Source organism: Sander lucioperca, chromosome 5, assembly GCF_008315115.2.
Source record: "Sander lucioperca isolate FBNREF2018 chromosome 5, SLUC_FBN_1.2, whole genome shotgun sequence".
Lineage (NCBI taxonomy): Eukaryota > Metazoa > Chordata > Actinopteri > Perciformes > Percidae > Sander > Sander lucioperca.
In genome coordinates this window covers 34,086,535-34,102,146 of record NC_050177.1, presented here as the reverse complement: position 1 = coordinate 34,102,146, position 15,612 = coordinate 34,086,535, and the positions used below count along the sequence as shown (strand labels likewise).

The window sequence follows — 15,612 nt, the reverse complement described above, 5'->3', positions numbered from 1 at the left end:
TTTATCCCACTGGTCTACCTTTGTCTTGGGATTATTAATGAATCATATATGCACATTTATATAATCAATTTTTAATAGCTTTATATATGTATTTACTGATTACAATTAAAGACTAAAAGGTATATAACTAACTTCATTCAAGTGGCACACTCTAGACTCATAGAACAGCTTCTGAAACAGAAATAAGAATATGGAAAACAAAACTCTCAATCACTCAATCAATCACTCTCGATCCACTTGGAAAAATAAGAATGAATACCTACTGTATTATGCAGTATAAAGTCAATTTGGATCAAATGTATTAAATCTATTCTGCAATAAATATGTATTCAATTAAGCTGTAAAATAGCTTTTATATTGGAAGTGGATGAACAATGGTCAAAACTAGTGCCTGTTCAGTTGACAAGAAAAAAAAAAGTGGTAATGGTCTGTTTTTATTACAGTTTTGTGCGGCGCAAAGCACCTCTCGTTATGTGTTTATAAAGCAGAGACAGGTGGAGAAGAAAAAGATACTCTCAGATATGTGAAACTATTTGTGACACACTTTTTTGTGTCTGACACAAGCTGTAAATATTCCTTGACACCCGAATGAAAAAGCCAGGAGTGGCTATCTGTCAGTGTGAGGGCAGATCAAATGAGTGAAGTCTCTGTCACAAGACACAGCAGATAATGCCACACACGCCACAATCGCTCCTTTATCTCTTTTATCATACAAAAGGCAACAGGATACAATGTCACGCAATAAGTGATGGTTCCCTCACCCACACTGGCAGTGAATACCAGGCATAATCCGCACGTGCACGCACGCACGCACACACACACACACGCACACACACACACACACACACACACACACACACACACACACACACACACACACAACCCATGTAACAGCATTATACTTTGAGACAAAAAGACATATTTTAAAGGGGAAATCCTCTCATTTCTGTGTGATTGGATTAGCCTTCGTAACCAGATTAAAGAAGACATGTAGAGAGACATCAAAATCACTTGAAACGAAATCAATCCTGTTCAATGGCTGTTAGACTTTGCAGGCCTATTTAAACAATCACAGTCTTTTTAGTTACAGGATAAGGGCACAGTGCACATAACAATAGGAAGAAAAACAACAGGGATGCAGCACAACATTCACAGCTCTGCATGGTGGAACGTAGCAAAGCTGCTGAACGGCTAGTGTAAAAGACTACCTACAGTATAATCCACTTGACTGTGATTGTGCTGGTGTTAGACAACAGCAGCATGTCTTTACCTTTAAACTCATTCTCATTTCACTACAGCAGGCTGTCACCAGAGTACTTTTAGTAGTAGTTAGAGTAGACAGTAATATGCAAAGTATATGAATATCTAAATTATAATTCTAGATTTTTGTTTTCCTATACAACTGTTATTTTTTGCATGTTTAATACAAAAACAAAACATTAGCCACGTTTGAGGATGTTTTGTAAAGATTGGATGTCAGTGAACATTTTAAAAACCTTGGGTAAATGAGGATACCAGTTATTTTAAGATTTCCCACTTGTTTATTTTAAGTGTTACTTTATTGTTAAGTGCTAACCCATTAAAATAAGTGAAGTGACAGAATATTTTGTGCTTAGTGATAGTGATAGTATTAACCCGTACTAGGTCCTCAGTAGAAATCATATTGAGTAATAAGCTATCAGCATTATTCAACACAAGAAGTAGAAGAAGAACAACAGAGTCAATACTAAGGTAATGATAGCTGAGAAGCAAAGGTTTAGTTTTTTTGAACTAATTCAGAGTTAACTCATACTTTTTCAGCTGCACTGTGATTTCAGCTCAGCAGTCTCACTATGTAATTTTGTATGATATTTAATGGCACTTTTGCAGTTTAACAAAGTCTTTGCACCATGTTGTTAAAATGATGTTGACCTTTAGCTTTGGAACTGCTATAACATTTTCTTTTGAGGTAAGACAAATGTCATATCTTTGATTCCGTATGTTGTTCCTTTGGTTCTGCTTGACGCCCACCGCTACTATTATTTATTATATTAATATTAAATATATACTGTATATGATATCTCATGACTTAAAAATGGTCCAAATAGGCACCACAACATATGGAGTTGAGATAGAGTAGAATGAACTACATCTGAATGAAACAGGTAGAAGAATGCTGAAATAGAAAAAGCAGAGCAGAAGACGAGGTATTCAAATACAGTAGAGCGAACCAAAAAGGTTTCCTACCTGATCCTGCGTCCATGATGTTGGACTGTCCTCTACGATCAGCCACCAACCGCGATGAGCCGGGCATGCTTACTGGCTCTGAACGTACCGGCTGGATCCTGCGCACATACAGTATATGAACATTACTACACACATACAGTGACATCTAAGGGCCTCAGATGCCTGTTTGACTGGGTCTAGTTCCAGAACCCATAGGGGACGATTTGAGTTGTTGTTTTAGTGTAAGTGTTGCCTACACTAGAGGGATTATATGGTGAAATATATAATTATAAGAATAAAATTCTTATTGATATCTGTATGTATATATTATTTAGAGTGACTACCCCCTACTGTAATTTCTTTAAAAGAAATGTGTATGTATCTTTTTACAAACCCTCTTCCAAAGAGGGTTTTGCTGATAACATTGTATGTATTCGTACATTAAAATCTAGCCTAATGCAGCTCTAAATCAAGGTTTTTACTACTGAGTGGATTATTTTTGATAGTTTCAAAGTACCTCAGGCTGTGTAGGTCCAGGTCGTCTGTGTCGAAGTCCAACAGGGGCTGTTGGACATCAGTGGGGCACTGGGACTGAAGGACTGAGGACGAGGAGGAGATGACTGTGGTCTGGCCTGAAGGGTGAATGGTCTTGAACTGAAACTGGGGGCCCATCCACAGGCGCCGGTGGGGCCCTGTATGGGTCACAATCTCCACCTGATAATACAAAGGTAAAACTTAGTTAGGAGAGATTTTATAGTCTTCCAAACATAACTGGCCGAAATCTTGCAATGCTCATGTTTCACAGTGTTTTCGGTTTCTCAAAGCTAAGTGCAAACGCCAGTAAGCTAACATGCTCACAATGACAATGTTACTGAAACATGCTGATGTTTAGCAGCTCAAATTTACCTTGTTAACCATCTCAGTTTAGCATGTTAACATTTGCTAAACAGCACTAAACACTAAGTACAGCTATGGCTGATAAGAATGTCATTACCTATGTAAGTATTTGGTCATAAATCAAAGTCACAATGGCAATTCTATAAAGAACCACAATGTCTCTTTTGGGCTAGCTTCTGTAACTCAATGCAATCTCTCAGTGAATATTTCTTTTATCTTTCTGAAAAGATTTTGTGTTCCTGTGGTGTAACGTCCATGTCCACCACCGTTTTCATACTTCTAAAATTTTAGTTTAGCATGTTTGCATGCTAACATATGCTAATTGACACTAAACACAGTGTCCTGCTGAGGCTGATGGGAATGGCATTAGTTTTGCAAGTATTTAGTCATAAATTCAAGTATTGCACAAATGAAAATTTTGACCTAAAGATGGTGCTAAATTAAAAGTTATGGAATCAATTAAGTTATTACGATTCACCCTGAGGGCAACATAAATGTGTGTATCAAATTTCAAATGGCAATCTATCCCATTGTTGTCGAGACATTTCACTCAAACCCACAAAAGGAAACATAATGGTGGCACTAGAGGAAAAGTAAGGCCATCAACAAGGTCCTAAATATTTATCAACTGGGAGCCATGAATGTCTTAACAAAATGTCATGGCAATCCATCAGATGCGAAATATTCCAGTCTGGACCAAAGTGGAGGACAGACCGATGAAACAACAGATAGACCAACATTGCCATCCAAAGAAACCCATCTATATTGCTCTTCAAACATACTCTCCTTTGCTAATCCACCGGCAGTTAGTCAAGGACAGAGTCCTGGCAGTTTTCCAGAGGAGTCGTCATCAGTGGATTTGACATGGTGGTTTTGTATTAATCTGTGTGCCAATACTAACCCCATACAGAACTCATATGAACTCAGTTACATGACATCCAACTAAAAGCTGGCTTTACTCCTGCACCACTGAAAGTCTGAGGATGCTGTCAGAACTCATCAAGGTCTTGTGAGTCTTGGGAGGGCTGGCGGCATGATGGGAAGCTTTCCCAGAGGGTTAATAGAAGTGTGACACTAGCAACAGCATGGCAGCGAGGATGAGGTGAGGCCTACTGGGAAAATAAGATGGCACTGGCAATGGCAGGCAGTCCATGGGCACCTGAGCTGAGTGGCACTAATGCTGGCTGAAAGTAAGATAGGAGAGGGATACGGAGTGGGTGACTCATAAACATCGGACTATTACTGCCTCCTCCATTCTCCATCTCCTCTGTGCCTTGAATTTACTGACTAACCATCTCCTGCCTTAGGCTCCCACTTTTCACTGCTCTCCCACGCTAACTCTGACTTTTCAACTCCCTGCAACACTTAACACGCCTCTTGGTGTCTCACTCTTCACATTTCATTATCTTTACTTCATATGTGTCGGTCTCTCACCTCAGCCCAGCTCTCAGTCTCGCTCCAGTCTGGCTGCCAGGTGCCAACACCTCAGACAAAAGTGAGGGCTTACACTCTCCTAATTCTTCTGTGTCTGCATTTGAACACACATATATATGCATATACATGCTTAGATATAGGTGGTCTGTCACAGCTGTGCAAATTAGGCCACAGAAGGAAAGAAAGACGAGGATTGTCACTTTGTGTGTGTGTGTGTGTGTGTGTGTGTGTGTGCTTTGCCAGTTAACACCATCAATGTAACGCCCAGCCGCGTAGCTGAACAGCTGCCAGTGTGCTCTATTTGCAGCTGGAAGGAAGGTCCAGATGTTACAGTTCAGTGTCAACCCTCAATCGGCTATGTGTGTCGAAATGGGAAGAGGGGAGGGCCCTTCCCATGTTCCATGTCCCATGCCCAATGTCCAACTGACTATTGTCTGTTCTCCTTCACTGTCTCCAATATTTGTTATACTATTTTTTATTGCCTTTTGTTATGTCTTGTCTTTTTGTGATTTAAACACTGATTTCAATTCGCCTGGCGAAAAAAGTATTTAGTATCTAATATTTTACACATTTAATAATCAATAAAGACAAACAATGGCATCATGTTGTCCTGCATAGCGTCCTAGAATGCATTAACGTATTTATTCATGTATTAGGACTAGAATCTTGAACCATTTTACCATCCATTAACTGCTATGAGCTACATCACACACTTTCCATCAAATCAAAATTGACAGATAAGTTGTAGAGACCTAAAGTGGACTGGAGGTGTAAGGACAGGAGGTTATGTTGTCCACTGACAGTCAGCTGAAGAGCAACTACCACTGATAGGCAGCAAATGGCATGATGTTACAGCGAGCTAAAGCACTGACATAAAGGGTCACAAACCTCACATTTCATTAGTGAATGGCCGATCAATCCTAAATCCCAACTCAACGCCAAAATGCCTGCTGATAATCTAATGAAGGCCACTAATATGATATAGTGAAAACCACAATGCATTACTTAGACTCTAATTCAACATAGCCTATATGTATTTAGCATTTTTCAGTCCACCAAGCTATTGTGCTTGATATGTCCTAATCTTTTAAGGGGGACTGGAAAGCTACCCCGTATGCCTGATCTACAAACCTGTGTTTAATTTTGTATGGGTCCTTTTATCCTAAATTCATTGATAGTCTGAAATGTTCCACAAGAGCTGCTTCCAAATCATCTTAGGTACACGCTAAGGTATGAAGAGCTGTACTTTTACATCTCCAACCACTGAGGAATACATCACTACCATTGCTCTGACAGGAAGTCACCAAAAATCTAGGTTAGTGCAATGGATAGTTTTGCTTCTGGCAAACTATCATGGCAGATATGGACCAGGGCCTCTGCAAGCTAAGTGAGGTGCATTTTAACCAATCAATTATGCATGCAGTGGAATTATTGATGGTGAAAATGTAGTGGGTTACCTGCCGACACTAGAGATGAGTGCATTGAGGGTTAACCAAGCTGAAAAGACCAGGGTGTGTGTACTGGATATTTCAGCACAATGTAGGATGGCATTTGTGATTAGGACGAAGCCACAAAATGAGTCATCCTATTTAACTGAGCAAGAAAGAACACATGTATGAATCCACAGAATTAAGATTTAAATAATGTTTGTGCAAATATCAAAATAAATAGACAAGATCATGTAAAAGTAGAATACATTTAAGACTGAATCCTTGCAATGACAGATTGGGTATTTGTGCTAATTCTCAATTTTATATCAAAAGGTATACTTTGGGATGGAAGGATGGCATGTCCTAACCACAATACAATGTTTTACTCCCAAACTCTCGAAGTTGGAATTGAGGTAAAAATCCAGATAATGCTTTAAACCTGCAGTTAATGAGGTTTGGCCACAAGGCGGCAGTGGAACAAGCCAAAAACACATAATTGATGTATTTTCACTTTATAAAGTTGTTATGGCTAGCAAACAGTTGCCCATTTACACATCCAGCAGACGCAGAGTTACATAAGCATTAATTTGGTCGAATTTAAGTCTGATATTCCCTCTCCTTTTAGTTCTGTTTTGGTCTCCACCAGCTCCTGATGGAAATACCTGGCTAATGAGGTGGGTTTATCAGAGCTTTCTCACTAAAAACAGCTTCCTGCTACAGCTGGAAACAACCCTGATGCGACAGGAGTTGTGGGCCAGAGCACCACAACAATGAAAGACAGGCTGAAGAGGCTTAAAAGCTCCGTAGAGCTGAGGAACTGAAGAAATTATGATAATTATCTGTGGGTTCATCACTGCAAAGTTCCTCTTTAATTTTACACAAATTTGTTTGATCTTTGTTTATTGATAATTGCATCTTTAATCTTAAATTAAATAGCAAACATTTCCCCATGGATGGGAACACGGTGGGATGCCAATTGAAAAATCCCAAATTCTTAAAGTTAAGGTTTTGAATGAATTGGTAAACTTGGCCAAAATTGGGAGTTACTCTTACTAACCAGCTTTTATAAACCAGATAAGAGAATGCCTTCATTTTAGTTTTAAACAAGAATTACCACCAGAAGGTTCTATGCTTCCGCCAACCAGTGCAGTTGTTGCAGTTGACATTCATGCCAATTGTCCAGACTTACATAATATATGTATTCATCCTTGAGTCCAAGTGGACATTCGTGTTAATATTGCAGAGATTCCCCCCAGGCTTTCCTGAGTTTCACATTAACAAGAATGGGATGGACGGACAACGTACGGATAACCCGTAAACATAGTGGCTTCGGTTGCGGCTGTTGACGGCGTGAAAGCATAAAAAATTGATATATACGTATTGGATCAACAAGCCTATTGGAACTGTTGCCATAAGTTAACAACCACAATTTTAGAAGCACTCTGGTTGTTCATCATTCACTCTGAATCCTATTTACAGCAATGAGGAGTCTACAGGGCTCTGCAGCGGGTGATATAACTCTCAACAATTTCTTCAAGGAAAAGAATTATCTTTTGCCAAAGCAACAAAGTAAGTTCTGAGACCACAGCATCCAAACTCTTGCTGTGATCTCACTGATTATCAGAATATGTCACCCTTCTGCTTCTGACAAACTAACTTAATATAAGGTAAAGGTCTGACCTGAGAGAGCCACTCCTCGTCCTCGTGACCGCTGTGGTCCGACGCCAGGCTGTCTGACGACTCATGACGGGTGATTGGGCCTGGGCTTCCTGGGGGTATCGCTGAGAGAACACATACAGAAACACACACGATTATATGACATTATACCCAATGATGACATTTGATATTTTAAAGCTGATAATATTTTGTGCCAATGTCCAATATCATGATAGTTTTCAAGCAGAAAATGCCTCTATATTGAAATTATTCAATGTTTCATACATAATGGTTTTCTTAAAAAGTGTAACATATTACAACTATTTACATAAATCAGCATGTGAAGGAAAATGATAACTGACAACTAGTTTATTAAATTGTGCTATAGTCTTTAGGGTTTGACTGATACGGTCTTTGACAGCCAATATCAATATACGTAGGCTGAAGTCAGTGGCAGCAGTTATTTTGTGCTTTGATGACTGACTGGACCAAATCTAATTTGTGATGCCGGCCAGATATGGGAGTCCTATTAAGTTCAAAAAAACGGTGAGTAAAGTGAGTAAAGAAAGTGTGTGAAAAAGTGTACAGTAAAGTGTGAGAGAGGGAGACAGCGTGCGTGCGTGTGTATATAAAAAGAGAGAGAGTAACAGAGAGACGGAGAGACAGATGGGGCTTTTGCAGGCTTGAATAAGCAGGGGTGGAGAATGAAGCCTAATGTGTAGAATCAGTCCTTTCTCTGTCTTCCACCTCAGGGATGGGGTTTGTTTATCACAGGACTGGCTAATAAACTCGTCAAGTCCGTATCTGGAGCACAGGAGGCGATCCTGTCTTTATCCACACAGACACACAGACACACACAGACAGACACAGACAGACACACACACACATACGCACACACACACACAGTCAAATATACAAACACACAGAGCCAGGTGGAGCATCTAAAAGCATAGCCGTCAGATGAAAGGCTGCTGGAGTTTTAATAGAGTCTCACACTTGCCAGGTGTTTATACAATTAGTAGTTTAGAGGTAGCTTGGTGTTTGACACTTCTGTAACAAATGTCACACCAACCACCACCCTCACCTTACCACGACACACACATTTCCCTTAAGTATGAAGTCTGCACACTTCTTACACCTGCTTCTGAAGTAGTGCTCGCTGTGTGTAAAATTGTGTTTGAAAAAATAAAGTTTGGAAGGACTGGGTAGGTAGCGTGAGAAGCCACTGAGGCTGAACAAACCAAATAACTAATAAACAAGCACCACCTACAGACACTTAAACTGCAAATTGTTTGTGAAACCCCTAAACTATTCAATTTACAATGATATAAAACAGAGCAAAGCAACAAATACTGACATTGGAGGAGCTGGAACCCGACAATGATTTCTTCTCAATAAAGTACTTAAATGATTACTTGATTTCAAAATTGTGGATGATTGATTTTCTGTCGAATGACTACTGTTTTGGCACTACATACAACTAAAAGACGATGCTAAATACATCTGTGAACAACGTTATAACAATGTGGCCAAAGCAAATCTCCTATATAAAGCCAAACCAAAGAAATAAATTGTTGTTTTGAATTTGTTGTAATACATTTGTTGGTCTTTTTAGAGGGTTAGTGCATCCAAATTACAAAACATTACTTTGTTTGTCTATCTCGGATATTTCTGCCTCCACCCCAATAAAAGGGGTAAATGGAAATCAGTTTGTCTCACAGGACTGAAAAATGTCACAGGAACCATTACTTTGGAAGGCTAGGCATTCTTGTGTTGAGTTGTAATAACATTTTAAATAAAAAGCTACAAATCAAGATATCACTAGTAACTGAAATGTGTTTTTTTGTAATTTGGGTGAAATTACCCCTAAACGACCCACAGATACCAGATTCAGAGGGAAAGTGAGCTAGGGCTAGTTAGAGAGAGAGAGAGAGAGAGAGAGAGAAACAGGTTATCATGTCATTTTAAAATGGAAGAGAGAAGAACAAAGCCTGTGTTGTGTTACTTATTAAACAAAATCACAACTCCCTTATTTCTTACCCCTGCCCCTACTTGCCCCCCACCCCTCATTTTTTTCTGACCCTTGGGGCCAATAACTGTTCCCTAATTAATTATTGATGTTCTGAAGCAGTTGGTGGACTGGCTGGATCAGGTTTCCAGTGGGGAGGGCTTTCAATGACCAGAGTCACAGCCAGGCTCCGGTGTGGGGAGCTAGTGGTCATCCCCACGGGTCAAGCAAAGACACAACCCTCCTTGTGTGTATGTGTGTTTGTATATTTGACTCTCTCTGTGTGTGTGTGTGTGTGTGTGTGTGTGTGTGTGTGTGTGTGTGTGTGTGTGTGTGTGTGTGTGTGTGTGTGTGTGCATGCGTGTGCATGTCAGGAGCCAGACTGACCCCGGCAGTTACATTTATATCTACCCATCTTAGTGTCCGGCTAGCCAGCCACTTGGCCTTCTGCTTTTACATGCTCATTACTGGCTCTTAAGAGACAGAATGTCAATGCAATTTCACAGACAGAACATTTTTTAAGTGCAAACTGCACTTAAGAAAGGAGTCTGAATGTAGCCTATGGCTATAGGCACAGTAGAAATGACCATGTTTCTTTATTGATGGATTTGAAGAAACATCCGAGAATAAACATAGCATGATGTCATTCCTTACAAATTATCAAAGAGAAATGGGAAAGGATATGCATCATTTCAATAGTAATAATCCACTTTAGACAAATGTGGAAAATGTAGCACATACATTTTGAGATTTTGAAAAAATGCACTTAATGTTTTGACAAATAATAATGCATTTGTGGCTCTGATTATGCATTGTTGGACAATTTCCAAAGGGACTCAAAATTAGCATGACAAAGACGAGAAAGGTGACTCAGCCTTTGCAGGCCAAACAGTTTGAGTAACAGATCCATTAATTTTAAGGCTTATCCGATGCCAAAACACAGCAGAGCAATTTATAATATTATGTGACAGGATTTTTTTTTTAGGAATTTTGGAAAGTTATCATTGTGATGATTGCTTGGTAAATTATACACATATAAATTATACATTGCCACCTTCAGGTGGTGGAGGAGTTTGCGTGTGACCCTGGGAGCTGTGTTGTCAGGAGCATTAGCTCCTGGTAGGGTCTCCAAGGCAAAGTGGTCCCAGGGGAGGGGCCAGACTAAGCGATTCACTGACCCTATTTGAATCGGAAAAGGAATTGCAGCACCTCACCCGGAAAAGGGAAACTGAGGCCACGTTATGGAGTCAGACTGGTGGCCGGGCCTGAAAAATCTACGGAGCCGCCAACCTGTGGGCCCACCACTGTGAGTCGCTGGGAGGAAGTCTCTGACAGTTGTTTGTTTTTATGCACCGAAAAGCAGCTCGGAGTACCACCCTAGGCCAACGATCCTTGATCAATTTTGTAGTCGTATCATCAGATCTGTGGCCATATGTCTTGGTTGAGGAAAAGAGCAGAGCTGTCAACTGATCACCACTTGGTGGTGAGTTGGATCCATTGACTGTAAAAATAAAAATAATGGACAATGCTTCTGGGCCTGAAAAGTGAAGCCAATGCGGAGGTGCCTTAAACCTGCATTTTATCTAATTTCCAGCACGGGGCGACTCCACCGGTTGCAAAAAGCAGTCAGTTTCTATAGAAATCTATGTGAAAATGTTTACCTTAATAAACATTTTCATAATGAGATTATTGTTTCAATCGCTAGTTTCAAGTCTTCTTCAATACAGCATGATGTTCATTTAGTATATTATTGTTCTATTTTATTTAAAAATTGACGATAAAGGAGGGCATGCTTTAGGGCGTGGCTACATGCTAACCTGTCAATTATGACCGAGGCTTAGCAATGTGTACAAAATAGACCTGAGACCTTGTTTTGGGGTGTTGTCCATATTTTCTTCTTAAACTTTGATCCTCTCAGTGTGTGTTTACACTTCATCAAACTTAATTAGAACGTTTGGTTGTCTAAAAATTGTTGTCTTGTTCAACCAAGCTAGCGAGCAATCGCTAGCGTTAGGTGGTAACTTAAGGGAAAGTTTGCCGATTTTCTGTACTGCCATGCATGCAGATGAATGGCGGCAGTACCTTGAGGTCAGCATTTAACTGCCGGTAAAACTCTGCTGAATGACTTGCTTCAGAAGGGTTGAAAATCGGCAACTTTTCCCCTTTAGCATATAGCTAAGCGCAGTGCCATTGCAACCATAAAAAAACACTGGCTATCATCCTACCCAGCACCACCCACTCGTCAAAAGTCGTCACATCCAGATGCAAAAAAAACCAAAATGGCGACATCCGTATCTCCAAACTCGTGGCTTCAAAACAACAGTCCACAAACCAATGGGTGATGTCACAGATGCTACGTCCACTATTTTTACAGTCTATGGTTGGATCAGTTTACGGGAGAGGCTACCGAGCCAACCAATTAACCCAAATGTACAGTGAGGGTTAACTAGGTACGTCTGGCTGAGCCTCAGCTCGCGAGGTCTTCGAATCCCACCTCCGGAAGAATTTTTTGAGCATCCCAGATAAGGTTGGAGAGATGGAATCTGAGTGGGCCATGTTCATTGTGGAGGCAGTTGTTAGGAGTTGTGGTCGGAAGGTTGTCGGTGCCTGTCGTAGCGGCAACCTAAGAACTCGCTGGTGGACACCAGCTTTTAGGGAGGCCGTCAAGCTGAAGAAGGAGGTCTTACGGAAAAGCTACTGGCCAGAATTTATTAAACTTGGTTGAAGGGTGTAGCATGGGCTCTAGGGCATGGCTTTGGCAGAGGTCTGCACTCTCCAAGTACTCTTATAGTTCTATATAAATTGTGCATCAATGTGATAAAGAATCTGTATTTCTCAGGTATTTGATCTACTGGATTAGCCAAAAACAGTCTCAACAGAGTCTCATCTGCTTATTTTATCCATAAATAGAGAATGTTTATAGATTTTCTAGAAACATTTTTACATTATGATATATATTGATATTTTTCAGCATTTTCCCACATCGCAGAGGAACAGATTTGTTGGTGTCACAGTCTTTATTGACTGTGCAGAGAGTGGTGTTTTGCTGTGCTGAAGGCCGGTAGCCAGTGACCTGTTAGCCAAAGCAGTGAAGCAGGGAGTCAGAACAAGAACAAAGGCTGCCTAGGTATTGATGTAGCCCGACCTCCTGGGGCCTTGGGCCAGGGGCCGGACAGGCCGATCTCCAGGGCTAGATAAGGGACTAACAATCTGATAGATCTGGCTGCATGGTGGACAGAGGATAGCTGTCCCGTCTGAGCTGGAGCTGGCTGCTCTGTTCACCTTTATCTCTTTCATTTGTATTTTTTTCAAGAATCATTTTGTTAGCCTTATTTTTTTTTTCTGTCTCTACTTGGACCTGCTGCACTTTGCTACCAGAAATTTCACTTGCTATGATCCCTCTCGACTGCTCCACCTGTCTCTCTCTTCTTACTTTCCTCTCTTCTCGCTTTCGTCTTTTGAGTAGTACTCTGGCAGATAGGTGCTGGCAAACTGACAGACTGGGATAGCTTAGTCATTATATATCATTCAAGGCATATTTGACTGACAGTTCCTTCATTCAGCCAGCGCTACACTTACCCCATCCTTTCTCTGCTTCTCTTTGATTACTGACCCAGTCATGGCGCAGTGGTTTCTCTTTACCAAACGCCTGATGCTCCAAGGCCTTCATTCTGGCCCCTCTCTCGGAGCAATTAGATCTATTGACGGGGCAACTGTGGCTGGCCTGTCATGGGCCTCAAATTCCCAAGAGAGCAGCCATGCCAGCCAGTCAGTCAGTCTCCACAATTAGCACATTATATGACAGGTAGGGAGGGGAGAGCTGCAACCAAAAAGCATAGCCTCTGTTGTTGCCATCATCGCCAGGCTCAAAGGAGCCAGCCAGATATCCAGGTGGTAAATTATTCACCGTTTTGTTTGCTTCAGAGTAACTTTGCGGTGAGGGGAAGAGGTGTTGGAAAACATACTGTGGACAGCTTTGTAAATATCACCCCCACAAAAAATCATATGTGGAAAAAACTCACTCTGAATAAGAAGTCTGAATGTAGCTAATGAGGGTGTGAAAACCTCACATTCATCAAAGTATAGACACTGTTATGATAGGGATTAGAGTAGTCATTCTGTTATTACCCAGCTCCAACACCTCTGGCCAAAAGAAAAAGGGCCTATTCACCCACTTGCCTAACAGACAAATTGGTACTTTTGGAGACACAGACAAAAATTCTGTGTTTCCACATCAGCTATAGATAGAGGATTCCCCAAACACTAAAAACTTGGCTCAAGACTGCTTTTATTTAGCCAGATCGTACTACAGCATCTCCTCTATTTGTGAGTATACTGTATAATGTGTGTCTCTTTCTTCTTATCTCTTGAAGGCAGTGCTGTATGTTGCTGTCCTCTGCAAGGCTGAGTGCTGCCAGTAGCTTCTACAGATGGACAGGTGGAGATAGTGACCATGAAGTGGCGCCACTGCTGCCTTTTATCATCCCGTCCTGGAGGCTCCGGTCTAGCCTGACCCAGGCCCTTCCTCTCCCCTTCCTATTCCTTTCCCTGCATACTGCATTTTTAATCAGCCTGGGTCATCCAATATAGAGCCACGAGACCAGAGACCATGGACTGTCAATCAAGCACTGCCACCTCTACGCCTTGTCTCACCTTTTCAGAGACACAATCTGTTTGTTAGCCAATTAGCTGAAGGGGATATGTATATAGATGTCTTACCCTCATTCTTTGACTCTTTCAGTACTTCTGATTCTTGTCAAATAGTCAAAACCTTCTTGTCTCATTTCCTCTCTTGCTACTTGTTTTCTCTTGTGATGGTTGTATCAGCAATGTAAATGAGACCTATATAGCACAATTTGTTCTGCAAGTAAGAATTGTGTGTCTCTTTAGTTTCTTCTGCAGCAGCATGATCTTTATGCTCAGCAAGAGGCAACTGGACAAGGGGCGTATGGCTGTGCTGTAATTCATCCTAAGGATAAATTGACTCTTTCTCCTGGATCACTTCTCCGTTGTGCTGCCAAGCCCTGGAGGAAACGGCAGAGGAGAGGGCTAGCAAGGGGACGCATGCTGAGAAAGGATGTTGAGTTTGTGCCCGGGTGCAAAGCGCATAAATGGAAGGTTACACTCCAAGAGCAACTCAGTCGGTGTTGGTGGTGTCTAGGACGCTGACCCGGGGGGGAAATGGCATGAGCACACAAAGTGGGTAGAGGGCTGAACAATTATGTTTATAGCGTCGTGACCTTGCATTGGTTCACACTTGGTTGGTTTGGGGAATAAAGAGACAAGGCGGTTTTATCTGGCTATTGTTAATTGGATGTAAATGTTAATGCAATGAATCTCTCTCATTATGCAGCCAGTTATGCTGCCCGTGCTGACAGAGAGAATGGTGGAATAAGCTGATGCGCATGCACGTCACTCCAACGTGTCCTCATCGCTCTGACACTAGGAGAGACCATTAGCACTAATTTGAGAAAATATCCTACCAGTTAGACCTGGAGCACTGCAGAAGTCAAAGGAGACGAGTAGAGAGATTAGGGTAAACACAGCTACTGCTTGCCCTGGAGCAGCCGCAAGAGCTAATTACAGAATTTGTGTGTTTATAATTATGGAGTGAGCTCAAAACTCCAGCATATTCCAGGGGGTGGATTGATTCCGTGTGTGGCCATCCGTGTGGGTTGTGCACTCTGTGCTTTTGCGAATTGGCCTTTCAGAGGGCAACCTAAAGTGCTCACTACTCTGTACTTGTTATTGAATTAGAGAGTTTAGGGTGTCCGCTAATTGGTCTGAGTGCGGCATCTTATATCATAGTGCTAGCATGTCCTGAAGCCAGCATGTAGTGTGGCCGGCAATGGATGGATTCAAGGTGCAGCACAGAACAGAAAATCTGGGATTACTTCTGACAGGGCTCAGAAGATATGAAATAGTAAAGATGGTGGAAGTATCTTTCACTGAAGTCTTTGAGAAAGGAAATGTCATTGCTGC

General features: G+C 41.3%; 1 protein-coding gene across 2 annotated transcripts in view; it reads right to left on the bottom strand.

The window, feature by feature from the left end:
• The window catches only part of bcas3 (BCAS3 microtubule associated cell migration factor), a 337,584-nt gene that overhangs the window by 214,835 nt on the left and 107,137 nt on the right, over positions 1 to 15,612 (bottom strand). For both annotated transcript variants that reach the window (XM_031285400.2, XM_031285410.2), the window contains exons 20-22: positions 7,647 to 7,747; positions 2,723 to 2,919; positions 2,227 to 2,324 (exon numbers count right to left, since the gene is read on the bottom strand). In XM_031285400.2, coding sequence (XP_031141260.1) covers positions 2,227 to 2,324; positions 2,723 to 2,919; positions 7,647 to 7,747 — 396 coding nt within the window. The remainder of the gene's footprint in view (positions 1 to 2,226; positions 2,325 to 2,722; positions 2,920 to 7,646; positions 7,748 to 15,612) is intronic.